The 26222-nt window shown below is 44.6% G+C and overlaps 1 protein-coding gene across 3 annotated transcripts in view; it reads right to left on the bottom strand.

The window, feature by feature from the left end:
• Positions 1-26222, bottom strand: part of FANCL (FA complementation group L) — a 300676-nt gene that overhangs the window by 204876 nt on the left and 69578 nt on the right. For all 3 annotated transcript variants that reach the window (XM_029593734.1, XM_029593737.1, XM_029593735.1), the window contains exon 6: positions 17855-17951. In XM_029593734.1, coding sequence (XP_029449594.1) covers positions 17855-17951 — 97 coding nt within the window. The remainder of the gene's footprint in view (positions 1-17854; positions 17952-26222) is intronic.

Below are 26222 nucleotides of genomic sequence, written 5' to 3'. Positions count from 1 at the left end.
CCTCTATCGCTCCATAGTGAGACCGCACCTTGAATACTGTGTACAGTTCTGGTCGCCGCATCTCAAAAAAGATGTAATTGCGATGGAGAGGGTGCAGAGAAGGGCTACCAAAATGATAAGGGGAATGGAACAATTCCCCTATGAGGAAAGACTAAAGAGGTTAGGACTTTTCAGCTTGGAGAAGAGACGACTGAGGGGGGATATGATAGAGGTGTTTAAAATCATGAGAGGTCTAGAACGGGTAGATGTGAATCGGTTATTTACTCTTTCGGATAAGGGAAAGACTAGGGGGCACTCCATGAAGTTAGCATGGGGCACATTTAAAACTAAATCGGAGAAAGTTCTTTTTTACTCAACGCACAATTAAACTCTGGAATTTGTTGCCAGAGAATGTGGTTCGTGCAGTTAGTATAGCTGTGTTTAAAAAAAGGATTGGATAAGTTCTTGGAGGAGAAGTCCATTACCTGCTATTAAGTTCACTTAGAGAATAGCCACTGCCATTAGCAATGGTTACATGGAATAGACTTAGTTTTTGGGTACTTGCCAGGTTCTTATGGCCTGGATTGGCCACTGTTGGAAACAGGATGCTGGGCTTGATGGGCCCTTGGTCTGACCCAGTATGGCATTTTCTTATGTTCTTAATAGACAGTTTTTGGGTACTTGCCAGGTTCTTATGGCCTGGATTGGCCACTGTTGGAAACAGGATGCTGGGCTTGATGGACCCTTGGTCTGACCCATTATGACATGTTCTTATGTTCTTAACTGATTAAAAGTTAGAAAACACAGTAAGGCTAAATGGTAAATTTTCCCAATGGAGAAAGGTGAATCATGGAGTGTCCCAGGGATATATTCTGGGATCACTGCTTTTTAATATATTTATAAAGATTAGAGTTAGAATTTTATATTGAATATGTTCTTTGATAGGTAACCAACGAAGACTGAGAAGAACAGGCAAGACGTGTTCATTTTTCTTAATGTTTGTTAACAGGCAAGCTGAGGAATTTTGTATAAGTTGGAGTGGGCGGATAGTTGTTTCGGGGAGGCCAATAATCTAATCCCAAGAGAATAATGGCTTGAACCATAATCCCAGCTGGAAGTCTAATATGCACATCTCCCTTCAGGAACACGACATATCTGGGAAAGAGGAAAAGGGATTACCATTATGCGCCCCCCCTTTCCAAGTAGCACATCACAAGTACCACATGCGCCTGCAAAAATCAAGCTCCAAACCCAAGAAAGTCTTGCCTGCAGAATCTCCAGAATCACCAACACCACCGTCTTCTGAGGGAAGAGTTGGACCCTACACACTATGTTAAACCATATTATCTAGGTCCATACATAGGTTAAAAAAAAAAAAAAGAGAGAGGACAACCATCCAGGATTCAAAAAGAATATTCACTACCTTATGTTCTCTTGAGAATAACTTTTTTTTTTTTTTTTTTTTTAAACACTAGACAAGTCCGCTCAAGAGCCAGGCAATAAGACAAAACCAACCCAGAGCCTCAAGCCAAAAGCAAACCCTGAGAAAACAATTCTCTATGACGAGGGAATCATACAGATGTGTCCACAGAATTGCCTGAAACCTGCATACCAAGTGTTCCTTGGCCAGTCTGGAGCCACTAGAACCATGAGGCCAAGATATCCCAAACTCCTCTGTATCATTCTTCTTATAAAGGGCCACAGAGGAAACACATATAGAAAAACACACTTATGCCAGCTAAACTCACAGGGCATAGAGCCCGGGAAAGTTTTCTACTCTTTTTCTGTTGAAAAGCTTTGTACATTCATATTATTGAAAGTTGCCATCTGATCCAGTAACTTATCACAGCCTGCCTAAGCAAGAACCCCCCCCCCCCCCACACACAAAAGGATTGAAAATCTGAATGGAAATTCTCCACACTTGCAGGAGGAAAGAGTACAATTACAGCAAGACACCATTTCGCTCAACGGTGTAGCAAAACTATCTTACTGGCACCAGAGGACTTCGATGTCTAATAATGCACATGCCGTGGCGTTAAACAATACTCTGATTGCTTCAAGCTGCAACCACTGAACCTGAGACACATGACAGACCAAGTCCACATGTCTGGCACCAAATACCATTGCAAGTTTATCCTTACCAACTACACACGGATAAGTCTCATAGAAAAAAAATGTGATACCATGGGTCCCATTGGGAAAGCACGGCTCTCTAAGAGTTTTAATAAAACCGCACTCGCAAAAGGTACCAGATCCACTACCATTATCATTGAACCAGGAAACTGCCAGTCTCCACACAGCTGGACTCCTGACCAATGGCAATTACAGGACCGGTTGAACCAGTCCTTGAAACTTTCATTCCATTAACTTAACTTGGCCTATCATGTCAAGTAGGGCTACCAGATACTGCAGGACCTAGAATGCTGTATACTGTCCTTTGGAGAAGATGCCTATCCAATCAACTCCTGAAAAACTGAACCATCCTCCGAGGGGGGCACTGGTGAGCACCAAGGAAGATGGCAGTTTATTCTTTTAGCTTCTCAGATCTCTCTGCATTTTAGCATTCTGTTGCCCCTTTTCGTTTATCATTTCCTAGTTTTGCAGAGAATTGTTGCAGGATAGCTGCCTCTAAGTCTGGGAAAATTGAGGCGGCATTTGCAGCCACCTCCACGACCAAGCGAATCAAACATGATCTTCCCTCTCTGGAGAAGATGCCAGCAGGGCAGGCCTCATCGGCTTCGGAGACTATTCTCCGAGAGTTACAGCAAATGAAAGAAATGCTATGCCACAATACAGAGACTACCTGTGCCATTAAACTAGAACTAACAGACCTTTCTGCAAATATGACTGCTTTGGCGCCGCGTTTGGATACCGTGGAATGTCGTCTAGATTCCTGAGAGACGGCTATAGCCGACCTTCAGCTCCTTTTGCAACACCTTACTTCTCTCCAGCAGGATTTCGAAGATCTTTCGAATCGAAACCAGCGCAACAATCTCCGTATCCTCAGAGTCCCTGAAGGCCGCGAATGCGCCGATATCCTTCCCTTCCTATGCCAGTTAGTTCCTGCTAGCCTGAGCCTATAGTTTGAGCTCCTGCTGGAGATCGAGCATGCGCACAGAATCCCTTCACGACTGCCATCCCATGCTTCTCGTCCACAGCTCTTCATTTTTAAGCTTTTGCATTACCAGCATGTTTTGGCAATTACGGCAGCTACTAAAGCTAAGTCGCCTATTATGTTTGATAATACGCATCTGCTCCACATACCAGATGTTGCTAAGACCACTGTGGCCCGTCAGAAAGCCTTCCTGGAATTACGCCCACGTTTGTGGGAGGTCGGGGTGCAATATGGTCTGCTGTACCCGGCTAGAATTCGGGTCACTCATCAAAACTCTACTAGATCCTACGATGATCCGGCTGCACTGACTGCCTACCTTGATGGTCTCCAGCTGTCTCCTCCTATGGTCACTTGACTGTTGCCCAGTGCTGCCATTTTTTCATTTTTCTCTCCAGACTGTGTTCTCTCTGCCAGCATCCTTATTTGGAGGGCGTGAAGAAATGTTCCTGTGTTTTGTTACTTTCAAATGGCTTTGTGTCCTGCTTATTTTTATACTATTTTGTATATGTTTTCTTTGTTATACAATATTGCCTGAGCCATATTTGATCACAGCTGTCTTGAAATTAGGGACTTTTAGGCTCTCTTGTTTTTTCTGGATGGGTTTTTTGCTTCTTTTTATTGAGTGCCCTTTAACTTTTTTCTTTTTTACTAGGAGCTTGGGAGACCAGGAAGACTGGAAAATAAAATGGAAAATACATTGCCTCTTTACAGTCATGACCACACCTTGAGTATTGTTTGCAGATCTGGTCATCCCATCTCAAGAAAGACAGAAGAACTAGAAAAGATGCAGACAAGCGTAACAAAATGATAAAGGCTAAGGCTATTCAGCTTGGAAAAGAGATTGCCAGGAAGGGACATGGCTAAATGTTTCTAAAATCATGAGTGGAGTCGAACAGGTAAATCAAACATAGATATTTACCCTTTCAAATAATACCAAAATAAGGGGCCACTTCATGAAACTAACAAACAGCAGATTCAAAAATTGTAGAAAGCAAATTTGCTTACTGTAAATAGGGTTCTCCATAGTCAGCAGGATGAATTAGCCATGACATGTGGGTGAGGTCATCCAGTGACACCGAATAGAGCTTTTGCTGCACAGTCGACTATAGAGCTAATTCTAGCTAGATAGTGGACTCTCCAGGAAGATGGGTGGCTAATTAGCCTGGTTAATTCATCCTGCAGTCTAAGGAGAACTCTATTTACGGTAAGCATAAGAACATGCCATACTAGGTCAGACCAAGGATCCATCAAGCCCAGCATCCTGTTTCCAACAGTGGCCAATCCAGGCCATAAGAACCTGGCAAGAACACAAAAACAAATAAAGCTGAATTAGCCATAATGTATGGGGAGTCCCAAGATGAAGGTTGCAGCGCAGCATTTACTGAATAAGCAATCCGGACCTCCCATGGTGCAGACTATTGGGTGAATAGGCTATGGCAAAACTGTTTGTCCAAATATACTGTCACTGTTTGAAAGGTTGTCCAGGCAAAAGGAGTGTACTGACAATCAAGTTGCAGCTTTACAGATGTCTTCAAGACAAACAGCTTGTAGATGAGCCATTGATTCAGGCATTGCTTAATAATGTCTGTAATTTGTAGGTTTACTAGCATGTAGCAGTGTGCTATACAATCTGCTAGCCAGTTAAAACAATGTACAATTGGCTCCTACTCTGCCTAGTCTGTTAGGATCATAAAACACAAATAGTTGTGAGGACTGAAGATTGAGCTGAGTTCTTTTATGGTAAGTTAAAGCTTTGGTATGAAGGATTTCTCAACTTCATACACATATGGCCTTGGGAAGAAGGTAAGTAACACAATAGCTTGATTATTATGGAAAGCAGACACTACTATTGGTAGAAACCAGATGGGTATGGAGCACCACCCTATTGTGGAAGAATTGCATATAAGGGGGATAATGAACCAAAGCCTGAAGCTTGCTGACTCTTCTGCCTGATGTGACTGTTAAGAGGAATATTACTTTCCATGTTAAAAACTTGAGAGCAAGGAGGGAAGGAAAGCTCTCTCATACACAAAAATCTATCCATGCTCCAATGAATTTGATTTTCAGAGAGATAATGAAGAGTTGATTTCTTGAAATTTATCAGAAAACTTAACTGTAGGAGCTGACTTGACTTTTGTAGGGAGGCAAGTACACCTTCTCGGGAGGTCACCATCACAAGCCAGTCAGCCAGGTAGGGGAAGATGCAGGTGCCCTGTTGTCACAGATGCACTGCTACTACAGCCCAACACTTGGTGAAAACCCCCGGTGCTGTTGACAGACCAAAGGGGAGTACTCTGTACCGATAGTTGGAAGAGTCCAACACAAAGCGCAGGTAATGCCAGTGGGAGGAATGGATGCGTATATGAGCATAAGTGCCCTCGAGATTTACAGCACACCTCCACTGCTTCCTCTGGATGAAGGGGAGATTCATATGAACAGAATTCATTTTGAATTTTTCCAGGAGTACATGCTTGCTCAGGCTACTTAAATTCAGGAAGGGTTTCAATCCCTCTGTTTTCTTGGGGATGAGGAAATAGATGAAGTAGAACCCCTAGTCCTAGGGTAGAAAAGGTTCTATCACCCACTGATTGAGGAGTGATTCTACCTCCAGACGAAGGTGCATCGAGTGAGATGGATCCAGATTTAAGGCTGAATAATGAGGAAGCATTGGAAACTGGGGGGAATGCAAGCAATATCCAGACTCCACAATCTTGAGAACCCAGTGATATTTGAATATCTTTCATCACCATTCAATTGCTTGTTTCTGCCTATCAGAGAGAATATTTCTTGGGTTTGTAATTGCAATTTTACGATTTGAAATACAAGGGGCCAGCAGGTCCTGCAAGACTATTAAGCCCCTCATGATTCAAATCATGAAATGGCTGCAGCAATATCATGCAGAAGATAAGCGGCTGGGCTGACCCAGCTAGGTGCTTTGTGCACAACAGAAGAAATATTAGTCAAAGATCATATGTCAACTCACAGATCATTCAAAAACAGATATAGAATATCTTACATCTTTTGAGCTGTCTTTATTGCTCAAGCTTCAGGACTGTGTACAGGAGCCAAAAAGATTTGTGTTTGAGACTCTTGTCCAACAGGGTTGGCTGGGGTCAAGAGACAATGGAGAAATTACTTACCTAATAATTTTGTTTTCCTTATTGTAGACAGATGGACTCAGACCAATGGTTATGTGCTCCCCTGCTAGCAGATGGAGACAGAGTTAGGTTTCAAACCTGATGTCACCTTAGATATACTCCTGCAGTGACCTCAGCCATTCAGTATTCTCTTCAAAAGCCATTGTGAACATAATATTGAAAAACTCAGTTAAAATTTGATTACAACTTGATAAAAAACAGATACCATAACTGTACTCAGCCAAACATAAGCACTAAATCCCAGCATTATAGATGCCCTGGATCTAGGAATAGGGCGATGGCTTTCCCATAACTTCTTAGAATCGAGATCCACCTCATGGGCGATTCTTTGGCATCGTTCATGGACAGCCATGGGCGGGATGCTAAGTCCATCTGTCTACACTAAGGACAACAAAATTTATCAGGAAGTAATTTCTCCATTTCCTAGCATGTAGCCAGATGGACTCAGGACCAATGGGATGTACAAAAGCTACTCCTGAACAGGGTGGGAGGTTGCCTGCAGTCCAGTTAGCACCACCCTCACAAAGGTTGAATCCTCTCAGGCCTGGATGTCTAGGCAATAGAACCAGATAGAACCAATAGAGCCAGAAGCTAGAAATAAGCTAGGAGCAGTGTATACCTAAGTAAAAAGGTTGAAAAGTTCAGCTCAATTACTCACCTTGGAAAGGTGTTGAGGTAGTGTGATTTGGTTTGAATAGGTACCAATATTTGTTAATCAAGAGAGCAGTGAGTCACGCTGGTTAACTAACTGAAGTTAGACTGTTTGGATTTCCCAACCCTCCCACCCCTTGCCTTTAATTTATAGGCAAGTGCCACTTTCACAAAAAAAATAAAAAACCCACCAACAAAAACTTTGAGAGTTTGATCACACCCCGGTAGGCCACTAATTCACTAATACATTTAAAGGACGTTAGACACATTCCTACTCCCAATAGCAACCTAAAACTTAACTAAAAAGTGATCAAAATTGAGATGAAGGCAGCAGTCCAGCAGCAAGAGGGGGGCTTCCCAGTCTTTTGCATCGAGTGTCACATGTATGATTTTTTTACCCACCGGTGAGAAGTTGTACATGTGCATGCGATGCAAAGAGCTCCTGGCTCTCAGAGAACGAGTCCGATCTCTGGAGGCTAGAGTGGCAGACCTGGAAGAGCTGAGGCAGACAGAGAGGTGTATTGATGAGACCTTCAGGGACATAGTAGCCAAGTCCCAACTTCAGACTGGCAGCCCTGGTGCTGCCTTGGAGGAAGGTGGTCTCATGATTGGAGAGCATCAACCGGGTGCAGCAGAAAAGGATCCTGTAGCAAGGACAAGCTCTCCAGGTGATGCATTGTCCTTTCGCACTGAGGATATCTCCCCAAGGCCTAATGCCCAGGAGGGAAAGGTTAGGTCGGCCGTCATAGTTGGTGATTCAATTATTAGGAATGTGGCTGCTGGGTGGCTGGTGGGCGTGAGGATCGCCTGGTAACATGCCTACCTGGTGCGAAGGTGGCAGACCTCACGCGTCACCTAGATAGGATTTTAGACAGTGCTGGGGAGGAGCTGACTGTTGTGGTACATGTGGGCACCAACGGCATAGGAAAATGTGGGAGGGAGGTTCTGGAAGCCAAATTTAGGCTCTTAGGTAGAAAGCTTAAATCCAGAACCTCCAGGGTAGCATTCTCTGAAATGCTCCCTGTTCCACGCGCAGGTCACCAGAGGCAGGCAGAGCTCCGGAGTCTCAATGCGTGGATGAGACAATGATGCAAGGAAGAGGTATTCAGTTTTGTTAGGAACTGGGGAACCTTTTGGGGAAGGGGGAGTCTCTTCCGAAGGGATGGGCTCCACCTTAACCAGGGTGGAACCAGACTGCTGGCACTAACCTTTAAAAAGGAGATAGAACAGCTTTTAAACTACAACAAAGGGGAAAGCTGACAGTCGCTCAGCAGCACATGGTTCGGAGAGAGGTATCTTCAAGGGATACTAATGATGCATTAGAATTAGGGCATCCCGACAGTGAGGTTCCAATAATAAGAAAAGTGATCCAAGTGCCTGTAACTAAAAACTCACCTGAGCTAAAAATTCTAACTTATCCCTATCAATTAAAAAGCAGAATGAACATACAAACAAAAAACAAACTTTGAAATGTTTGTATGCTAATGCCAGAAGTCTAAGAAGTAAGATGGGAGAATTAGAAGGTATAGCAGTGAATGATGACATAGACTTAATTGGCATCTCAGAGAAATGGTAGAAAGAGGATAACCAATGGGACAGTGCTATACCGGGGTACAAATTATATCGCAATGACAGAGAGGAACACCCGGGAGGCGGTGTGGCGCTTTATGTCCGGGATGGCATAAACATCCTGCATGAGACTAAATGCAAAATTGAATCTTTATGGGTAGAAATCCCTTGTGTGTTGGGGAAGACTATAGTGATAGGGGTATACTACCGTCCACCTGGTCAAGATGGTGAGATGGACAGTGAAATGCTAAGAGAAATTAGGGAAGCTAACCAAATTGGTAGTGCGGAAATAATGGGAGACTTCAATTACCCCAATATTGACTGGGTAAGAAAATGCCATACTGGGTCAGACCAAGGGTCCATCAAGTCCATGTATCATCGGGACACGCTAGAGAGATAAAGTTCTTGGATGGAATAAATGATAGCTTTATGGAACAATTGGTTCAGGAACCGACGAGAGAGGGAGCAATTTTAGATCTAATTCTCAGTGGAGCACAGGACTTGGTGAGAGAGGTAACTGTGGTGGGGCCGCTTGGCAATAGTGATCATAATATGATCAAATTTGAATTAAAGACTGGAAGAGGAACAGTATGCAAATCCACGGCTCTTGTGCTAAACCTTCAAAAGGGAAACTTTGATAAAATGAGAAAAAAATTGTTAGAAAAAAACTGAAAGGAGCAGCTACAAAAGTAAAAAATGTGCAAGAGTCATGGTTAAAAAATACCATTCTAGAAGCACAGTCCAGATGTATTCCACACAATAAGAAAGGTTGAAAGAAGGCAAAACGATTACTGGGATTTCTGCTACCACTGAGGCCACTCCCCTGGCCGAGGTACAAACTAGGTTGGAGCTTGCGTTCGCTAGAAAGGCCGCAGCGAGCTCCACAGCCTCTCTAGAATGCACCCTTGAGCTATCTGCCTCTCTTGAGAGAAGCAGGCACAAGCAAGCCACCAGGGCACAACAGGAAGCAATCTGTAGTGTTATTGCTGTTGCGTCAAAGGCTTGCTTAAGGATGGACTCCAATCGCCTATCATGAGCGTCCATCAAAGCCATTCCTCCCTCCACTGGGATAGTTGTTAGCTTCGAAACGGCACAGAGCAGGGCCTCCACTTTAGGGAATAGCAAGCATTCTCTGGCCGTCTGGGCCAGAGGGTACAGGGCCTCTGATGCCCGACCTCCTTTAAAGCTGGCTTCCAGGGCATCCCATTCCAGGTCGATCAACTCCTGGGTGGCTTCCAGCATCAGAAAATAGCAAGAGGGTTTCCGTAGAGACACCAGGATGGGATTCTTCTTTGGTTCCGTCATCAGGTTCGTGCTGAGAACTCCCAGAGTCTTCAGGGTCCGGGAGACTAGGGCTGGCAATTCATCTTTATGGAAAAACTGTAACATGGTCAGATATGGCTCCAAGCCTGGAGAGATTTCCCCATCTTCCAACAAGTCTGCATCCCCTTCATCATTCGTAGCCCTTGTGAGGGATACCTTTGGTGAGACGAGGCATGTCTCGAGGCATGCTGATAGGGCTGAGAGGACAAGGCCTTCCCGGCTGGGAGGGCAAGGGCAGCAGCTGACTGCACCTGAATCAAGGCTTGAAGGCCCTGAAAAAATTCCACCCAAGAAAAGGGCACCGGGTCCTAGCCCAGGAGGAACTGGGGTAGGTGCTGCTGAACTGCCCTCTCCCAAGGTGGTCGCAGTCCCAGGATTGCACAGATCCAGGGTGCTACCGGATAAGGTAGTGGCTGACCCATCTTCCGAATGGGAGGGACGGGCATGGAGAAATTTTGGGAGTCCAGCCCTCCCTGGACCTCCTCACAGTGCTGACACAGGAAGGATTCTAGGTCAGACTGTGTAGCCCTAATATGGCAGGTAGCACAAAAAGTGTCGCTTGTGTTTCTTTGCTTCCAGAGCCATAGTTAGCTAACTTGTGCGTTCAGCTGGCTAGCGCTTGGACTCTAGCACTCACAGATCCGCCCCGATGCGCGTAAGTATAAGCATCTGGTTGTGCGCGAGCGTAAACGTGCAGTTACGCACACAGGTATGCGCACATATGTGCATAGCAGGGCTGACCCGCACCATGTGTATCGACAGTCTATAGGGGAAAAAGATGCCGCACAAAACCGTGTGGAAGATGGCACCGCTGCAGCCTGCCCCATAGAGTGCCCACCGAGCCAGAAGCGGGGCCTAACCCATCGGGGAGCTGCTCAAGCCGCTGGGAAACCCCCCTTCCCTTGCCCCAACGGGATTGGGAATGTCGGTACGGTGCACTGAGCAAGAGACCAGAGGAAAGACTTACCAAAGCCCTTCCACATCTCTGAATTGGAGGAGTCCTTTTACTTACCTGGGCTCAGCGCTTACCGGCTGAGTACAGAGATGGTCTCTGGCCGTCACCACAGCGCTCTGCTTCCTGCACCCGCTGCCTTTCAGCTGCTTCAACCAGTCCACGCCGGAAAACAGTCTACCGGACCAAGGCACATCTGAGGGATCTCGGAAATCGCCTCAGGAATTCTCAACTAGGGGAGGGACCTTTAGGTATCACCACAGGATTGTGGGCTCAATCTTTCTCCAATTTAAAGGCAAATTTTCCTTCTTCTAACGAAGTACTACAATCCCGCTAAACCACCTGCACTGGTGTGTAGGAAAAGCACATCCACATCTGCTAGGAGACAGAGATACTGAATGGCTGAGGTCACTGTAGGGGTACATCTAAGGTGACTTTCAGCTTTGAAACCTGACTCAGTCTCCATCTGCTAGCAAAAGAGCATGACCCATTGGTCCTGAGTACAGCTGGCTACACACTAGGAAATGCTGACTTAATATTCTTGATGTGAGAGAGGCAGGAAAGGCATTTGCTGTTATGATGGCAATCCCTGCTGACCAAAGTAACAGCACTCAAAGACTTCTCTCCAGCTCCCCTGAATGGCCAGGATATTTAAATTACCCATAAGAACATAAGAATGTGCCATGCTGGGTCAGACCAAGGGTCCATCAAGCCCAGCATCCTGTTTCCAACAGTGGCCCATCCAGGCCATTAGAACCTGGCAAGTACCCAAAAACTAAGTCTATTATTCCATGTTACTGTTGCTAATGATAGCGGTGGTTATTATATGTCAACTTAATAGCAGGTAATGGACTTCTCGTCCAAGAACTTATCCAAGCCTTTTTTATACACAGCTACACTAACTGCACTAACCACATCCTCTGGCAACAAATTCCAGAGTTTAATTGTGCGTTGAGTGAAAAAGAACTTTCTCCGATTAGTTTTAAATGTGCCACATGCTAACTTCATGGAGTGCCCCCTAGTCTTTCTATTATCCGAAAGAGTAAAAAAACAATTCAGATCTACCCGTTCTAGACCTCTCATGATTTTAAACACCTCTATCATATCCCCCCCTCAGCCGTCTCTTCTCCAAGCTGAAAAGTCCTAACCTCTTTAGTCTTTCCTCATAGGGGAGCTGTTCCATTCCCCTTATCATTTTGGTAGCCCTTCTCTGTACCTTCTCCATCGCAATTATATCTTTTTTGAGATGCGGTGACCAGAATTGTACACGGTATTCAAGGTGCGGTCTCACCATGGAGCGATACAGAGGCATTATGACATTTTCCGTTTTATTCACCATTCCCTTTCTAATAATTCCCAACATTGTTTGCTTTTTTTGACTGCCGCAGCACGCTGAACCGACGATTTCAATGTGTTATCCACTATGACGCCTAGATCTCTTTCTTGGGTAGTAGCACCTAATATGGAACCTAACATTGTGTAACTATAGCATGGGTTATTTTTCCCTATATGCATCACCTTGCACTTGTCCACATTAAATTTCATCTGCCATTTTGATGCCCAATTTTCCAGCCTCACAAGGTCTTCCTGCAATTTATCACAATCTGCATGTGATTTAACTACTCTGAACAATTTTGTATCATCTGCAAATTTGATTACCTCACTCGTATTTCTTTCCAGATCATTTATAAATATATTGAAAAGTAAGGGTCCCAGTACAGATACCAATTATGCCATCTGAGGCAGCAGGATTTAGTGAGGAAAAAGTGTGTGTGTGTGTGTGTGTGTGTGGGGGGGGGGGGGGGGGGGATATGAAAAAAAACACAAAGCAGAGTAACAAGTGTTCTTCTAGGACAGCAGGCTGTTAGTCCTCACACATGGGTGATGATATTGGATGGAACCCAGCATAGAAAACTTATGTCAAAGTTTCTGGAACTTTGAAATGCACACTGAGCATGTCCAGCATACCCTGTACCACATGTCCACACGGGGTCCCTCTTCAGTCTTGTAACATACAATTAAAATAAACAGGAGAAACCAACCCTGCGGGGTGGTGGGTGGGTTTCGTGAGGACTAAAATCCTGTTGTCCTAGGAGAATACCTGTTACAGGTAAGCAACTTTGCTTTCTCCTAGGTCAAGCAGGATAGCAGTCCTCACATGTGGGTGAATCCCTAGCTACAGGCTGCTTCCCAACACAAAAGGGGACTAATAAGCACCAACCTGTTGTCAATAAGTACAACCACAGGAGGAGACAGCCTGAAACCAAACAATGGGCCCTAGGCAGGGAGAATTGTGTTCTACACCTCAAAGAGATTCCGAACGACAGAACAGCTGAACCTACTGTCACGTCAACTATCCTTATTAAGACAGTACTGAGATGCGAATGTGTGGAGAGAACGCCACATCGCAGCCTTACAGATCTCCTCCACAGGAGGTGCTCACAAGTGGGCCACTGACATTGCCATGGCTCTGACAGAATGAGCCTTGATATGACCCACAAGATGCAGTCCAGCCTGGGCATAACAGAAGGAGATGCAATCTGCTAGCCAATTGGGTAGTGTCTGTTTGGCAACAGCAACTCCCAACCTATTCCTGGAAAAGAAAAAAGTTGTGTGGATTGTCTATGGGCTTCTCAGCCCAGATAGGCAGCTAAGGCTCTCTTGCAATCCAAACTGTGCAGTGCTTATTTACTTTGATGTGAATGGGGCCTGGGAAAAAATTTTGGCAGGATGATTGACTGGTTAAGATGGAAATCTGTCACCACCTTAGGCAGGAACTTAGGGTGCGTACGCAAGACCAACCTGTTATTATAAAACTTAGTATAAGTTGGATAAGTCATTAAAAGCATGAAGCGCGCTGAAGTGACCGCCACCGAAAATATGACCTTCCAGGTCAGGTACTTCAGGTCAAAAGGAGCTTTCATCAGCTGAGCTGGCACCATACTGAGGTCAGGTGGAAGAACAGCGGAAGAACTTAGGGGCCACTTCAATTGAAGCAGGCCCTGCATGAAGCGAACTATCAGCTGTAGAGATGGGCGTACCAGCTACACCTTAGTGGTATGCACCAACTGCATTGGTTGAACTCTAATGGAGTTGGCATTTGAGACAGCCTCCGATAGGTGTAGGAGATAGTCAAACAGTTTTTATGTGGGGCAGAAGAACAGATCTAGGGCCTTCTGCTCACACCACATAAAAAACCTCCTCCATTTCAGTCCGTAGGACTTTCCATTGGAAAGCTTTCTGGAAGCCACTAGGACCCAAGACACATCCTCAGAGATTGAGCGGCTGCAGAATTAACCTCTCATCATCCAACCTATGAGCAACAGGGCCTGGAAGTTGGGATGCCTCAGCCTGCCCTGATTTTGACTGATCGGTTTCCAGATGGATAACTCCCGAAGGAGTGGAAACCAGATTTGTTTCAGCCAACGAGGGGCTATGAGGATCATAGTACCTCGGTCCTTACAAAGTTTCAAGAGAGTGTCACCAGAGAATACACATACAGAAGACCCTTGCCCAAATGGCGGACAAAGACATCCAAGGTTGGTCTATACAGGAAGTAGAACTGAGTCACCTTCCTGTTGCAGGGGGATGCGAACGGGTCCACATCTGGGTTCCCCCAGAGGCAGAAGATATGGTTCACAAACCCCTGGGTCCAGAGATCACTTGTGGGGTCTGAAGACATAACTCAATCTGTCCACTATCACGTTCTCCATTCCGGCCAGATACATGGCCCTGAAAACCATTCTATGGGAAAGGCCAAAGGACCAGATATGGACAGCTTCCTGACACAGAAGGTATGACCCTGTGTCTCCCTGCTTGTTGACATAACACATTGCTACATAGTTGTCTTATTGGATCAGGACAATTTTGTTAGACAGACAATCTCTGAAAGCCCACAGCGAATACCTAATCACCAAGAGCTCCAGGAAGTGCATTTGACATTGTGCTTCCTGAGCAGGCCAGAGGCCCTGGGTGCGGAGCCCCTCTACATGAGCTCCCTACCCCAGGGTGGACGCATCCATGGTTAGGACAATTTGGGTAGGGGGATTTTGGAAAGATATGCCCCATTCCAAATTCGAGAGAACCCGCTACCAGGACAAAGAGGCCTAGAGAGACAGAGTGATTCGAAAGAGAGCCTGGAGGCTCTGCATGGCCTGGAACCACTGAGACCTCAGGGTCCATTGGGCTCTGCACATGTGTAAGCATGCCAAGGGAATAATATGGACAGTTGCAGCCATGTGGCCCAACAGCCTTAACATGTGTGAGCTAAAACCTGTTAGCTCTGTTGAATCATCGCCACTATGGAACACCAAGGTGACTGCCCTGGGTCGTGGTAGGAAGGCTCTTGCCTGAGCCTTGTCTAGCAGGGCTCCTATGAAGTCCAATCAAGGTGAAGGGCTGAGGTGGGACTTCAGGTAGTTGATGACGAACCCCAGTACACCCAGATGGGCAAACACATGAACCAACTGGCACCTGCCTGAGAAGCACTCTGACCAGCCAATCATCCAAGGAAGGGAAAACGAACTCCCAGCCTGCGAAGGTGCGCTCCCACCACGGCAAGGCATTTTGTGAAGACACGTGGTGTCGACGCTAGCCCGAACGGCAACACTCTGTACTAAAGTGCCATTTTCCCACCACAAATCTGAGATACTTCCTGTGACTTGGGAAGATCTCTATATGAGTGTATTCATCCTTTGAATCGAGGAGCATAGCCAGTACCCATTTTGCAGGAGGGGAATCAGGGTGCCCAGGGAAATTATCTTGAACTTTTCTTTTTTTGAGAAACTTGTTCAAGGCTCTCAGATCTAGGATGGGACAGAATCCCCCTGTGCTATTTGGAATCAGGAAGTATTGGGAGTAGAATCCCTACCCTCTTTGCCTTGGTGGGACAGGTTCAACTGCTCTGGTCATGAAGAGGGTGGAGAGCTCCCTTAATAGCACCTCCTGATGCACTATTGACCCCCAAAACAGGCACGGAGGACAATTTGGCTGGACACCCAATAGGTTCAATTGGTACCCTTGATGGACAGTGTACAGAACCCACTCGTCCGAGGTTACTGGGCCACCGATCTGCAAAGAACCATAGCCTGTCCCCGAAGGGTGGGTCCAGCATCTGGGGTATGGGTGGCTGGCTCATGCTCCCTATGATCCAGACAAATACTCATCAAGTGGGGCTTGGGAGCTCTCTGCTGCCTGGGACGGTAGCAGGAGCTCACCCTCTGCGAACGGAAGCGAGGGGCCGGATGGTAGTACTTCCTCTGGCGGTAGAAAAGACTTCTTTTGACCCTGCCTCACAGACATCCTGGCTGAGGGGGGAGGCTCTGAAGTGCTGGCGGATAGTTGCTGGAGGTTCTCATGGTGATTCCACAACTGGACCACCGCATCCCTCACCTTATCTCCAAAGATATTCTCTCCTGTACCTCCGGTCATAGATTAGAGATCCACAGCTATGCCATTCTGCAGGTGCCGATTCCCACAGCAGAGACTCTTGATGGCATCTCAAAATCATCAAAGGTTGAATGAACCTCGTGTTTTCCACACTCCAGGCCCTGACGCACCAGCAATAATGTGTCTTGCTGCTGCTGAGGCAGCCACAGGGGAATGGTCCCCAGCGCCCCTATCCACAGACAGAATTGACAGAACCAAAGGCCCCGTCTTCCATACTGTTTTCTGGGACCTTCCTCAGTGTCCATCGGTGCAGGTGCTGCCGATGTCTTGGACTTCCTCGACCCAAAGAGTTTCTCCTTCTTATCGACTCGAGTACGATGTCCCTTAGGGGTCATCTGGGCGCACATAAAGGAACCCTGGATGTCATGTGATGCCCCCAGACAGACGGCACACAACTCGTGGGGGTCCGTGATGGATATGGTTCTCCAATACTGGGGACATCGACAGAAACCAGACGAGGCCATGACGAACGAAAAGAAAGGAAATACAATAAGAATGGTGATGGCGGGCAGCTGAAGCTGACACTGAGGGAACGGAAGCAAAAATAAACTTACCGAATCGCCGAAAAACCTGACTGATGAGTCTAAAGTAGGGAACAGAGAGGCACCCAGCATAGATGAAAAAGACAAAAAGCCAAAAAATAATCAGTGAAAGTTTTCCAAGCCAATTTTTGGAAGAAAACCCAAGAGCTCACTTAACCGCAAGGTGAAAGCTCTGCGGAAAAAGAAACTGAAGAGTGCCCCTGCGTGGACGTGTGATATATGGCATGCTCAATGTGCAGTCAAAATTCCAGAAACTTTGACATATGTTTTCCATGCCAGGCTTCATCCAATGTCACCCATGTGTGAGGACTACCATCCTGTTTGTCCTAGGAGACGTTTAAAAAAAACAAACCACACACACACACACACACACATGAAAAGCTTACAAATAAAGACGGGTCAGCCAACTAAATATATTATAGTTGATATGTGATCACTTTTTGGGGGCATTTTAGCTTTTTATACATGCCTCCATTACACACTAGTTACATGTTAGGTAGTCCTTACTTTCACCTACTTTTTTCAGAGATTGAGTGTGATATTTCTCAAGATATGATTTATTTTGTTACTCATATCATTACATCTTTGCAGTGTTTTGTGGGTTTTGACATGAGTTCTGAGGTCTATCAAATATTTTTCTCAATTTTTCTTCCTATTTGTCTTGAGACAATTATCACCTTGTTATTGTTCATTATAGTTACATGGATAAAACCTCTGAAAAACCTATAAAGGAACTGTGTTCAACAGATTAAGAACATATGATGTGCCATGCTGGGTTAGAGCAATGGCTCATCGAGCCCAACATCCTGTCTCCAACAATAGCCATAGAAATTGTTTTTTAAGCTACTCAGTAACTGCAGAAAAGGATTCTAAGTCTGTTAAGAGGAAAATCACTGAACTAATGAGCCAAAAAGAAAAAGAAAGAAAAAAAAAGTTAAAAGTATCTATCTATATATATATACACACACATATATATATATATACACACATATATATATATATATACACACATATATATATATATGTATGTGTATATATATATATATATACATACATACACACACACACACACATATGTATTTGGCATTTTTTATTATTTATCCACTAGGACACTTACATTGGCTTTTAAATGCAGAGTTATCAGATGCTCTCGACCAGCAGAATCTTCTACTTTTAGCCGAATGGTGCTTAACTCAGTATCCACAAACACAAGTCTAATGAGGACAAAAATGAAAATATTCAGAATATCAGAGGAAGTTACATTATGCAACATCTGCCATACTCCTGTTAATCTGTTACAATTATTAATCAGAGGAAGTCTTACATGACAGCCATTTCTGCTGTCATAGATTTACTGCTGTTAATATACCAGTCTGCTGCTTAATGCAGCCATATATCTCTAGGTTATTTACAATGTGTGTCAAGGCTCATGCTGTGGTCAGTGAGCACTATGTTTCAGTTTTCCATCACTGGAACCTTTGGCACACACAGCAGGTTCCTGTCAGCCTCTACTTACGTACACATTAAACTTCCTGTCAAAGTCTGATACATTTCTGCAAGGCCATAAAGTATGAGACATTTATGTTTTCTTGCTTTGTTTCTCCCCTTCAACTTTATCAGTATTATTGCTGAAAAAACAAATTGATAACATTTCAAATACTCTAATCAATCTTATGCATAAATTCAACCTCTGCACAGTTACACAGATTTTCTTTACAATAATTTTCTTCAATGGACACTTGTTTGGGTATGTATATTTAAGGTGGCTTACATTTTTAAACATACAGCATCAAAAACAAATGTTAGACACCAAGACTCTTCTGATGTTCTGAGTAGCAGCAGTACAGCTGACAGTTTCATGTTTTTAATAGAAACTAAGTTTATTTTCCAAATTTAATAAAGCATATAATTTGCATATATAAGCTTAAGTTTATTGTAGAAATATAGAGGCCAATAATCAAAATGAATCAAAAACCCTAAAATGGATAACCTATCTGGCTAAAGTTAACTGAGTAAATTATCAGGAATATTCAGCGGGTCTTATCCTACCTCAAAATCCCTGAATAAAGTTACAAGTAAACCTACCAAGAAAACTTTGAAATCTAATCAGCTAGATTTGAATATCACCAGTTAGGTTTCAAAGTTCTCCAGGTAATCAAATTTGCAGATGATACAAAACTGTTCAGAGTTGTTAAATCACAAGCAGAATGTGATAAATTGCAGGAAGACCTTGTGAGACTGGAAAATTGGGCATCAAAATGGCAGATGAAATTTAATGTGGCTAAGTGCAAGGTGATGCCTATAAGGAAACATAACCCATGCTATAGTTACACAATGTTAGAAACATAGAAACATAGAAATGACGGCAGAAGACGACCAAATGGCCCATCCAGTCTGCCCAGCAAGCTTCACACACTTTTTTCTCTCATACTTATCTGTTTCTCTTAGCTCTTGGTTCTATTTCCTTTCCACCCCCACTATTAATGTAGAAAGCAGTGATGGAGCTGCATCCAAGTGAATATCTAGCTGATAAGTTAGGGGTAGTAACCGCCGCAATAAGCAAGCTACACCCATGCTTATTTGTTTTATTCAGACTATGTTATACAGCCCTTATTGGTTGTTTATCTTCTCCCCTGCCGTTGAAGCAGGGAGCTATGCTGGATATGCTTGAGGTATCAGTTTATTCTTCTCCCATGCTGTTGAAGCAGAGAGCCATGCTGGATATGCATCGAAAGTGAAGTATCAGGCACATTTGGTTTGGGGTAGTAACCGCCGTAACAAGCCAGCTACTCCCCGCTTTGTGAGTGTGAACCCTTTTTTCTTCTCCCCTGCCGTTGAAGCAGAGAACTATGCTGTATATGCATAGAAATAGAAGTAACAGGCTTATTTGGTTTGGGGTAGTAACCGCCGTAACAAGCCAGCTACTCCCCCCTTTGTGAGTGCAGATCCTTTATTCCACATTTCCTCTTGCTGTTGAAGCTAGAACGATGTTGGAGTCACAGTAAGCATGTGTACGTTTATTGAATAAGGGTATTGTCTCCAGGCAGTAGCCATCATTCTGGCGAGTCACCCACTCTTCATTAGCGGCCTCTTGACTTTATGGATCCACAGTGTTTATCCCACGCCCCTTTGAAGTCCTTCACAGTTCTGGTCTTCACCACATCCTCCGGAAGGGCATTCCAGGCATCCACCACCCTCTCCGTGAAGAAATACTTCCTAACATTGGTTCTGAATCTTCCTCCCTGGAGCTTCAAATCGTGACCCCTGGTTCTGCTGATTTTTTTCCTACGGAAAAGGTTTGTCGTTGTCTTTGGATCATTAAAACCTTTCAAGTATCTGAAAGTCTGTATCATATCGCCTCTGCTCCTCCTTTCCTCCAGGGTGTACATATTTAGATTCTTCAATCTCTCCTCGTACGTCATCCGATGAAGATCCTCCACCTTCCTGGTCGCCCTTCTCTGTACCGCTTCCATCTTGTCTTTGTCTTTTTGTAGATACGGTCTCCAGAACTGAACACAGTACTCCAGGTGAGGCCTCACCAAGGACCTGTACAAGGGAATAATCACTTCCCTTTTCTTACTCGATATTCCTCTCTCTATGCAGCCCAGCATTCTTCTGGCTTTTGCTATAGCCTTGTCGCATTGTTTCGCAGACTTCATATCATTAGACACTATCACCCCAAGGTCCCTCTCCTGCTCCGTGCACATCAGCCTTTCCCCCCCCCCGCATCGAATACAGTTCATTCGGGTTTCCACTCCCCATATGCATGACTTTGCACTTCTTGGCATTGAATCTCAGCTGCCATATCTTCGACCACTCTTCCAGTTTCCTTAGATCCCGTCTCATTCTCTCCACTCCTTCCGGCGTGTCCACTCTGTTGCAGATCTTAGTGTCATCCGCGAAAAGACAAACCTTGCCTTCTATCCCGTCGCAATGTCGCTCACAAAGATATTGAACAGGACCGGTCCCAACACCGATCCTTGCGGTACACCACTTAAAACCGCTCTCTCTTCAGAGAAGGTTCCATTTACCATCACACATTGTCTTCTGTCCGTCAACCAATTTGCAATCCAGGTCACCACCTCGGCACTCACTCCCAAGCTTCTCGTTTTATTCACCAGTCTCCTGTGCGGAACCGTGTCAAAAGCTTTGCTGAAATCCAAGTATATGATATTGAGCGCTCTTCCTCGATCCAATTCAAAAAAGTCAATCAGATTTGTCTGACAGGATCTTCCCCTGGTGAATCCATGTTGCCTCTGGTCCATCAATTCTCCGGACTGTAGATAGTTCACTATTCTCTCTTTCAGCAGTGACTCCATTACTTTTCCCACCACCGAAGTGAGGCTGACCGGTCTGTAGTTGCCAGCCTCCTCCCTGTTCCCACTCTTGTGAAGCGGGACCACCACCGCTCTTCTCCAATCACTCGGCACCACTCCCGTTTCTAGGGATCTATTGAACAGGTCACACAGCGGAGCCGCCAGAACATCTCTGAGCTCCCTCAATATCCTTGGATGAATCCCATCAGGCCCCATGGCTTTGTCCACTTTCAGGTTCTTTAGCTCTTCCCACACATTTTCTACTGTAAAAGGATTTTCATCTATTCCACTTCCCACCAGTTTTTTGTTGTGTAGAGATGGTCCTTCTCCAGGGTCTTCTTTAGTGAACACAGAGCTGAAGTATTCGTTTAATATTTCTGCCATTTCTTCGTCTCCCTCCACACATTGATCATTACCACCTTTCAATTTCACTATACCACTTTGGATCCTTCTCTTTTCGCTGATGTATCTGAAAAATGTTTTGTCTCCATTTTTTATCTCCTTGGCAATCCTCTCTTCTGCTTGACTTTTTGCCAACTTGATTAATTTCTTTGTCTCCCTCAGTTGAATCAGATATTCTTCTTTGTGTTCCTCCCTTTGGGATCTTTTATATATCTTGAATGCTGTTCTTTTAGCTTTAATTTTGTCAGCCACCTCCTTTGAGAACCAGATAGGTTTCAATTTCCTTTTCTTTACATTTCTAACGTATAGAGCAGTTGCCTTGGTGATTGCTCCTTTTAGATTGGTCCACTGCTGATCCACATCTCTCTCGTTCTCCCATCCTTTAAGTTCTTCCTCCAGGTACTTCCCCATTTCCTCAAAGTCTGTGTTTTTGAACTGTAAAACTCGGGTCTTTGTGGTTCTTTTCCCTATTCTTTTAGTGATATTAAACCATACCGTTTGATGATCACTGCTGCTGAGGTGGGCACCCACCTGGACATCTGAGACATTATCTGCATTAGTGAGCACTAAGTCGAGTATAGCTCCTTCTCTGGTGGGTTCCAACACCATTTGTTTGAACAAAGATACTTGCATGGCATCCACTATCGCTCTACTATTTTTAGTTTCTGCAGATGGGATTTTCCAGTCTACATCTGGCATATTAAAGTCACCCACGATCACCACTTCTCCCTTCTTACCTATCTTATGGATGTCTTCAACCAGGTCTCTGTCCAGCTCTTCCTTTTGGTTTGGAGGCCTGTAAACCACTCCAATATAAATGGATGCTCCGTCATCTTTTTTTAGGTCGAGCCATAGAGCTTCTTCCTTACCCCAACATCCTTGTAGCTCAGATGCTTGGATGTTGTTTCTGACATAAAGAGCCACACCTCCCCCTTTTCTATCCTCTCTGTCCTTCCTTAACAAGTTATAGCCTGGTATTGTTGTATCCCAATCATGAGATTCTGTGAACCATGTCTCTGTGATAGCAACAATGTCCAATTGTGCCTCAGCCATTAGGGCCTGCAGATCTGGGATTTTATTTCCCAAACTATGAGCATTTGTGGTCATAGCCTTCCAGGTACTCTCTTTAAGGTTATTGCTTTTCCTGGACTCCTTATAAGATATTAGTTGAGATTTGCTATTCACTTCACTCTCTCTTTTTTTAGTTGTGCCACTGTTGACAGAGTTATTCATCTGAATTAGATTTTTCTTTTGGTTATGGATCATGAAATACTGCATGCATTGTGTTTTTTCTCTCATTTCTGGTAACACTTCAATGTTTTTCTGAAGAACTTCTTCAGTTTTTAATATAGAGATGGCTTGTTGTTCTTTTTGCATTTGGTACATTGTGTGTCTCCTCATCACAGGTCTAATTCTACCTGAGCCCACTGTATTCCTGGATTTTAAAGAACTTAATGACCTGTTTGAGTGGGGGGGTGTACCTGTTGGCTGCCCATCTGTCAAAAATGGGTGACTGTGGGGCCTACCTGAGCCTAATGAATCTCCTTTTCTTGACTCCTGGTTTTTTTTGTGATATTGGGGAATTATGTTCTGAGTAATGCAATGTGGGTGTATTACTTTTAATTGAAGCTAATTGATCTTTAATCTCAGACAGCTCCTTTTTCAAGGAAGAGAGTTGTGCACAAATTGGGCAAGCTCTAAGTGTCCAGATGCTTTCCCTCAGAATAAAGGCTCCACAGCAGTTACATTGGATAGTCCTCATCATGGGAATTTGTGAATTGTATTTTCTTGACTTTTACCAATGCACTAATTTATCTCGCCGCCAATGGTACTTTAGGCAGTCTTTATTAGAAAACAAGCCCCAGGGGTGGGTGGGTAGAGGGGCAGGGTGGGAGGGAGTCAAACAGTTAAGCCTGGTACAAGCTGGGTTAAGCAGGGCACTTCTGGACGGCTCCTTGCTTTTGGTCAATTGTTTTAAAAAACAGTCTTTATGCCCCAATTTTTGTTTGACCAACTTATTTATGCCAGCTAATTTCAAAACAGAGAGACTTAAACAGTTTACAAGCTGGAGAGCGATTTGGTATGGGGGGTGGGGGTTTTTTTTGTTTTTTTTTTCTTTTTTCAACTTATGCAGCAGACAACAAAATTAACTTACTAGAGTAATATCTTACTTTGAAGAACTGAAACACACACTATAATTAAAATTAAAACACACAGGAATTAAGAACAGAAGCTTTCTACACAAATTCTAAGCAACAGCAGATATACTTAGCTCAATGCAATATACACTGCCTCCAAGAGAACACACTCTAACGTGTGCCCAGGACCACAATGGCTCTCCTGCTCAAGGTCTGAGACACAATGGCTCTCCTGCTCAAGGTCTGAGACACACCCAATTCAGTTAGATTACGTCACTTCAGGACGGCTCCTTGCTTTTGGTCAATTGTTTTAAAAAACAGTCTTTATGCCCCAATTTTTCTTTGACCAACTTATTTATGCCAGCTAATTTCAAAACAGAGAGACTTAGGTTCCATATTAGGTGCTACTACCCAAGAAAGAGATCTAGGCGTCATAGTGGATAACACATTGAAATAGTCGGTTCAGTGAGCTGTGGCAGTCAAAAAAGTAAACAGAATTTTGGGAATTATTAGAAAGGGAATGGTGAATAAAACGGAAAAATGTCATAATGCCTCTGTATCGCTCCATGATGAGACCACACCTTGAATTATGTGTACAATTCTGGTCGCCACATCTCAAAAAGATATAATTACGATGGAGAAGATACAGAGAAGGGTGACCAAAATGATAAGGGGAATGGAACAGCTCCCCTATGAGGGAAGATTAAAGAGGTTAAGCCTTTTCAGCTTGGAGAAGAGATGGCTGAGGGGGGATTTGATAGAAGTGTTTAAAATCATGAGAGGTCTAGAACGGGTAGATGTGAATCAGTTATTTACACTTTCGGATAATAGAAAGACTGGGGGGCACTCCATGAAGTTAGCATGGGGCACATTTAAAACTAATCGGAGAAAGTTCTTTTTCACTCAACGCACAATTAAACTCTGGAATTTGTTGCCAGAGAATGTGGTTAGTGCAGTTAGTATAGCTGTGTTTAAAAAAAGATTCGATAAGTTCTTGGAGGAGAAGTCCATTACCTGCTATTAATTAAGTTGACTTAGAAAATAGCCACTGCTATTACTAGCAACGGTAACATGAAATAGACTTAGTTTTTGGGTACTTGCCAGGTTCTTATGGCCTGGATTGCCCACTGTTGGAAACAGGATGCTGGGATTGATGGACCCTTGGTCTGACCCAGTATGGCATGTTCTTATGCAAAGCAGGAGGTGGTAACAGTGACTCTTCAGCACCTTCTTGATCTGAAGACTGGGTGCCAGTACTGGTTCTTCAGAGTGGTCTGGGCCAGATCTTGCACTTCTGGAGGCTCGGATGAAGGTTGCCTCGATGGTATCGAGGCTGTCATCGACGTTGTCATCGGTGGAAGTGGCACGGAAGTCGTCGACGTCGATGGAATTGAGACCGGCATCGATGGGCCCGATGGAATATGGGCGAAGATCGATGTCGATGATGTTATGAGCCTCGGTGTGGTGGTGATGGAATCCATCAGTGTCCTCTGTGCCAATGAAGGTACTGGCATCGGTGGGCCCACCGGCATCGGTATTACTACCGGCATTACTACCGGCATCGATGCTGGAGGCATCGGCAGAATCACCGGAACAGCTTGCTCTTTAAGAGCTTGGATGACCGCTTGTCTTATTAAAATAGACAATTCCGGCTGTACAACTGATGAAGTCAGAGCAGTTGTAAGCGGTGGCGTTAAGGAGACATCCTGCGAAGAGGTGTGAGGAGTGTCTGGGAGCGATGGAGATAAAGGCCCAGGCGCCGAAGGGGCCGGTGTTTCCTGGTCCCGTGCCACTTTGCCATCGACTCGTCCTGGGACATCGATGTGGAGGATGACGGACGACGATGTCGATGTTTGGACTTTAGATAATCCGCTGGCTTCGACGACAGCACGGACGATGGTGAGGACAGGCGATCACCGGATCCGTCCGGACGCGGTTTTTTAAGTAGGGCTCTTTTGGTCGCTCCAGCCGGAGATGACCTCGATGACTTGGAAGGAGATGGAATTAGTTGGAGCTGGAACAAATGTTCCATTTTTTCCTGCCTAGCCTTCCGCCCTTTTGCTGTCATCTCTGCACATTTGGGACATGTACTCACATCGTGTTTTTCACCGAAGCAGAGGACACATTCCAAATATGGGTCGGTTATCGACATATTTCTATTGCAAACAGGGCACTTTTTGAATCCCGTCGCCATTTTGTCACCGACGGCAGTCGATGAATGTGAATTCGTGAGGAGGGATTTTTTTGAAAAATGAGATATCAAGGTTGAGGTACTCACCAGCAGGTGAAAAAGAACCCCGAGAGACTTCTATGAGAGAGAATATCAAGGAATATCGAAAAATATAACTTTTCAGTCAGAAAAGACTTCGTGAAGAACGCAACGGCTCCTGTCCCGCGATGCGTGAAGCAGCGCGGAAAAGCGAAGACTGAAGTGAGACACCTGTGGCAGAGAATATCATGGCATGCTGGGCATGCTCAGTGGCCTCTCAGGGCCAGTCAAAAGTTTCTAGAAACTTTGACAGAAAGATTTCCCGTGCTGGGCACCGGTGACGTCACCCATATGTGAGGACTAGCATCCTGCTTGTCCTGGGATAAACCTTTTTTATTCACTTTATTGGCTGTTTGGGAG

Source organism: Rhinatrema bivittatum, chromosome 3 (genome assembly GCF_901001135.1).
Source record: "Rhinatrema bivittatum chromosome 3, aRhiBiv1.1, whole genome shotgun sequence".
NCBI lineage: Eukaryota > Metazoa > Chordata > Amphibia > Gymnophiona > Rhinatrematidae > Rhinatrema > Rhinatrema bivittatum.
This window is presented reverse-complemented; position numbering and strand designations above follow the sequence as displayed.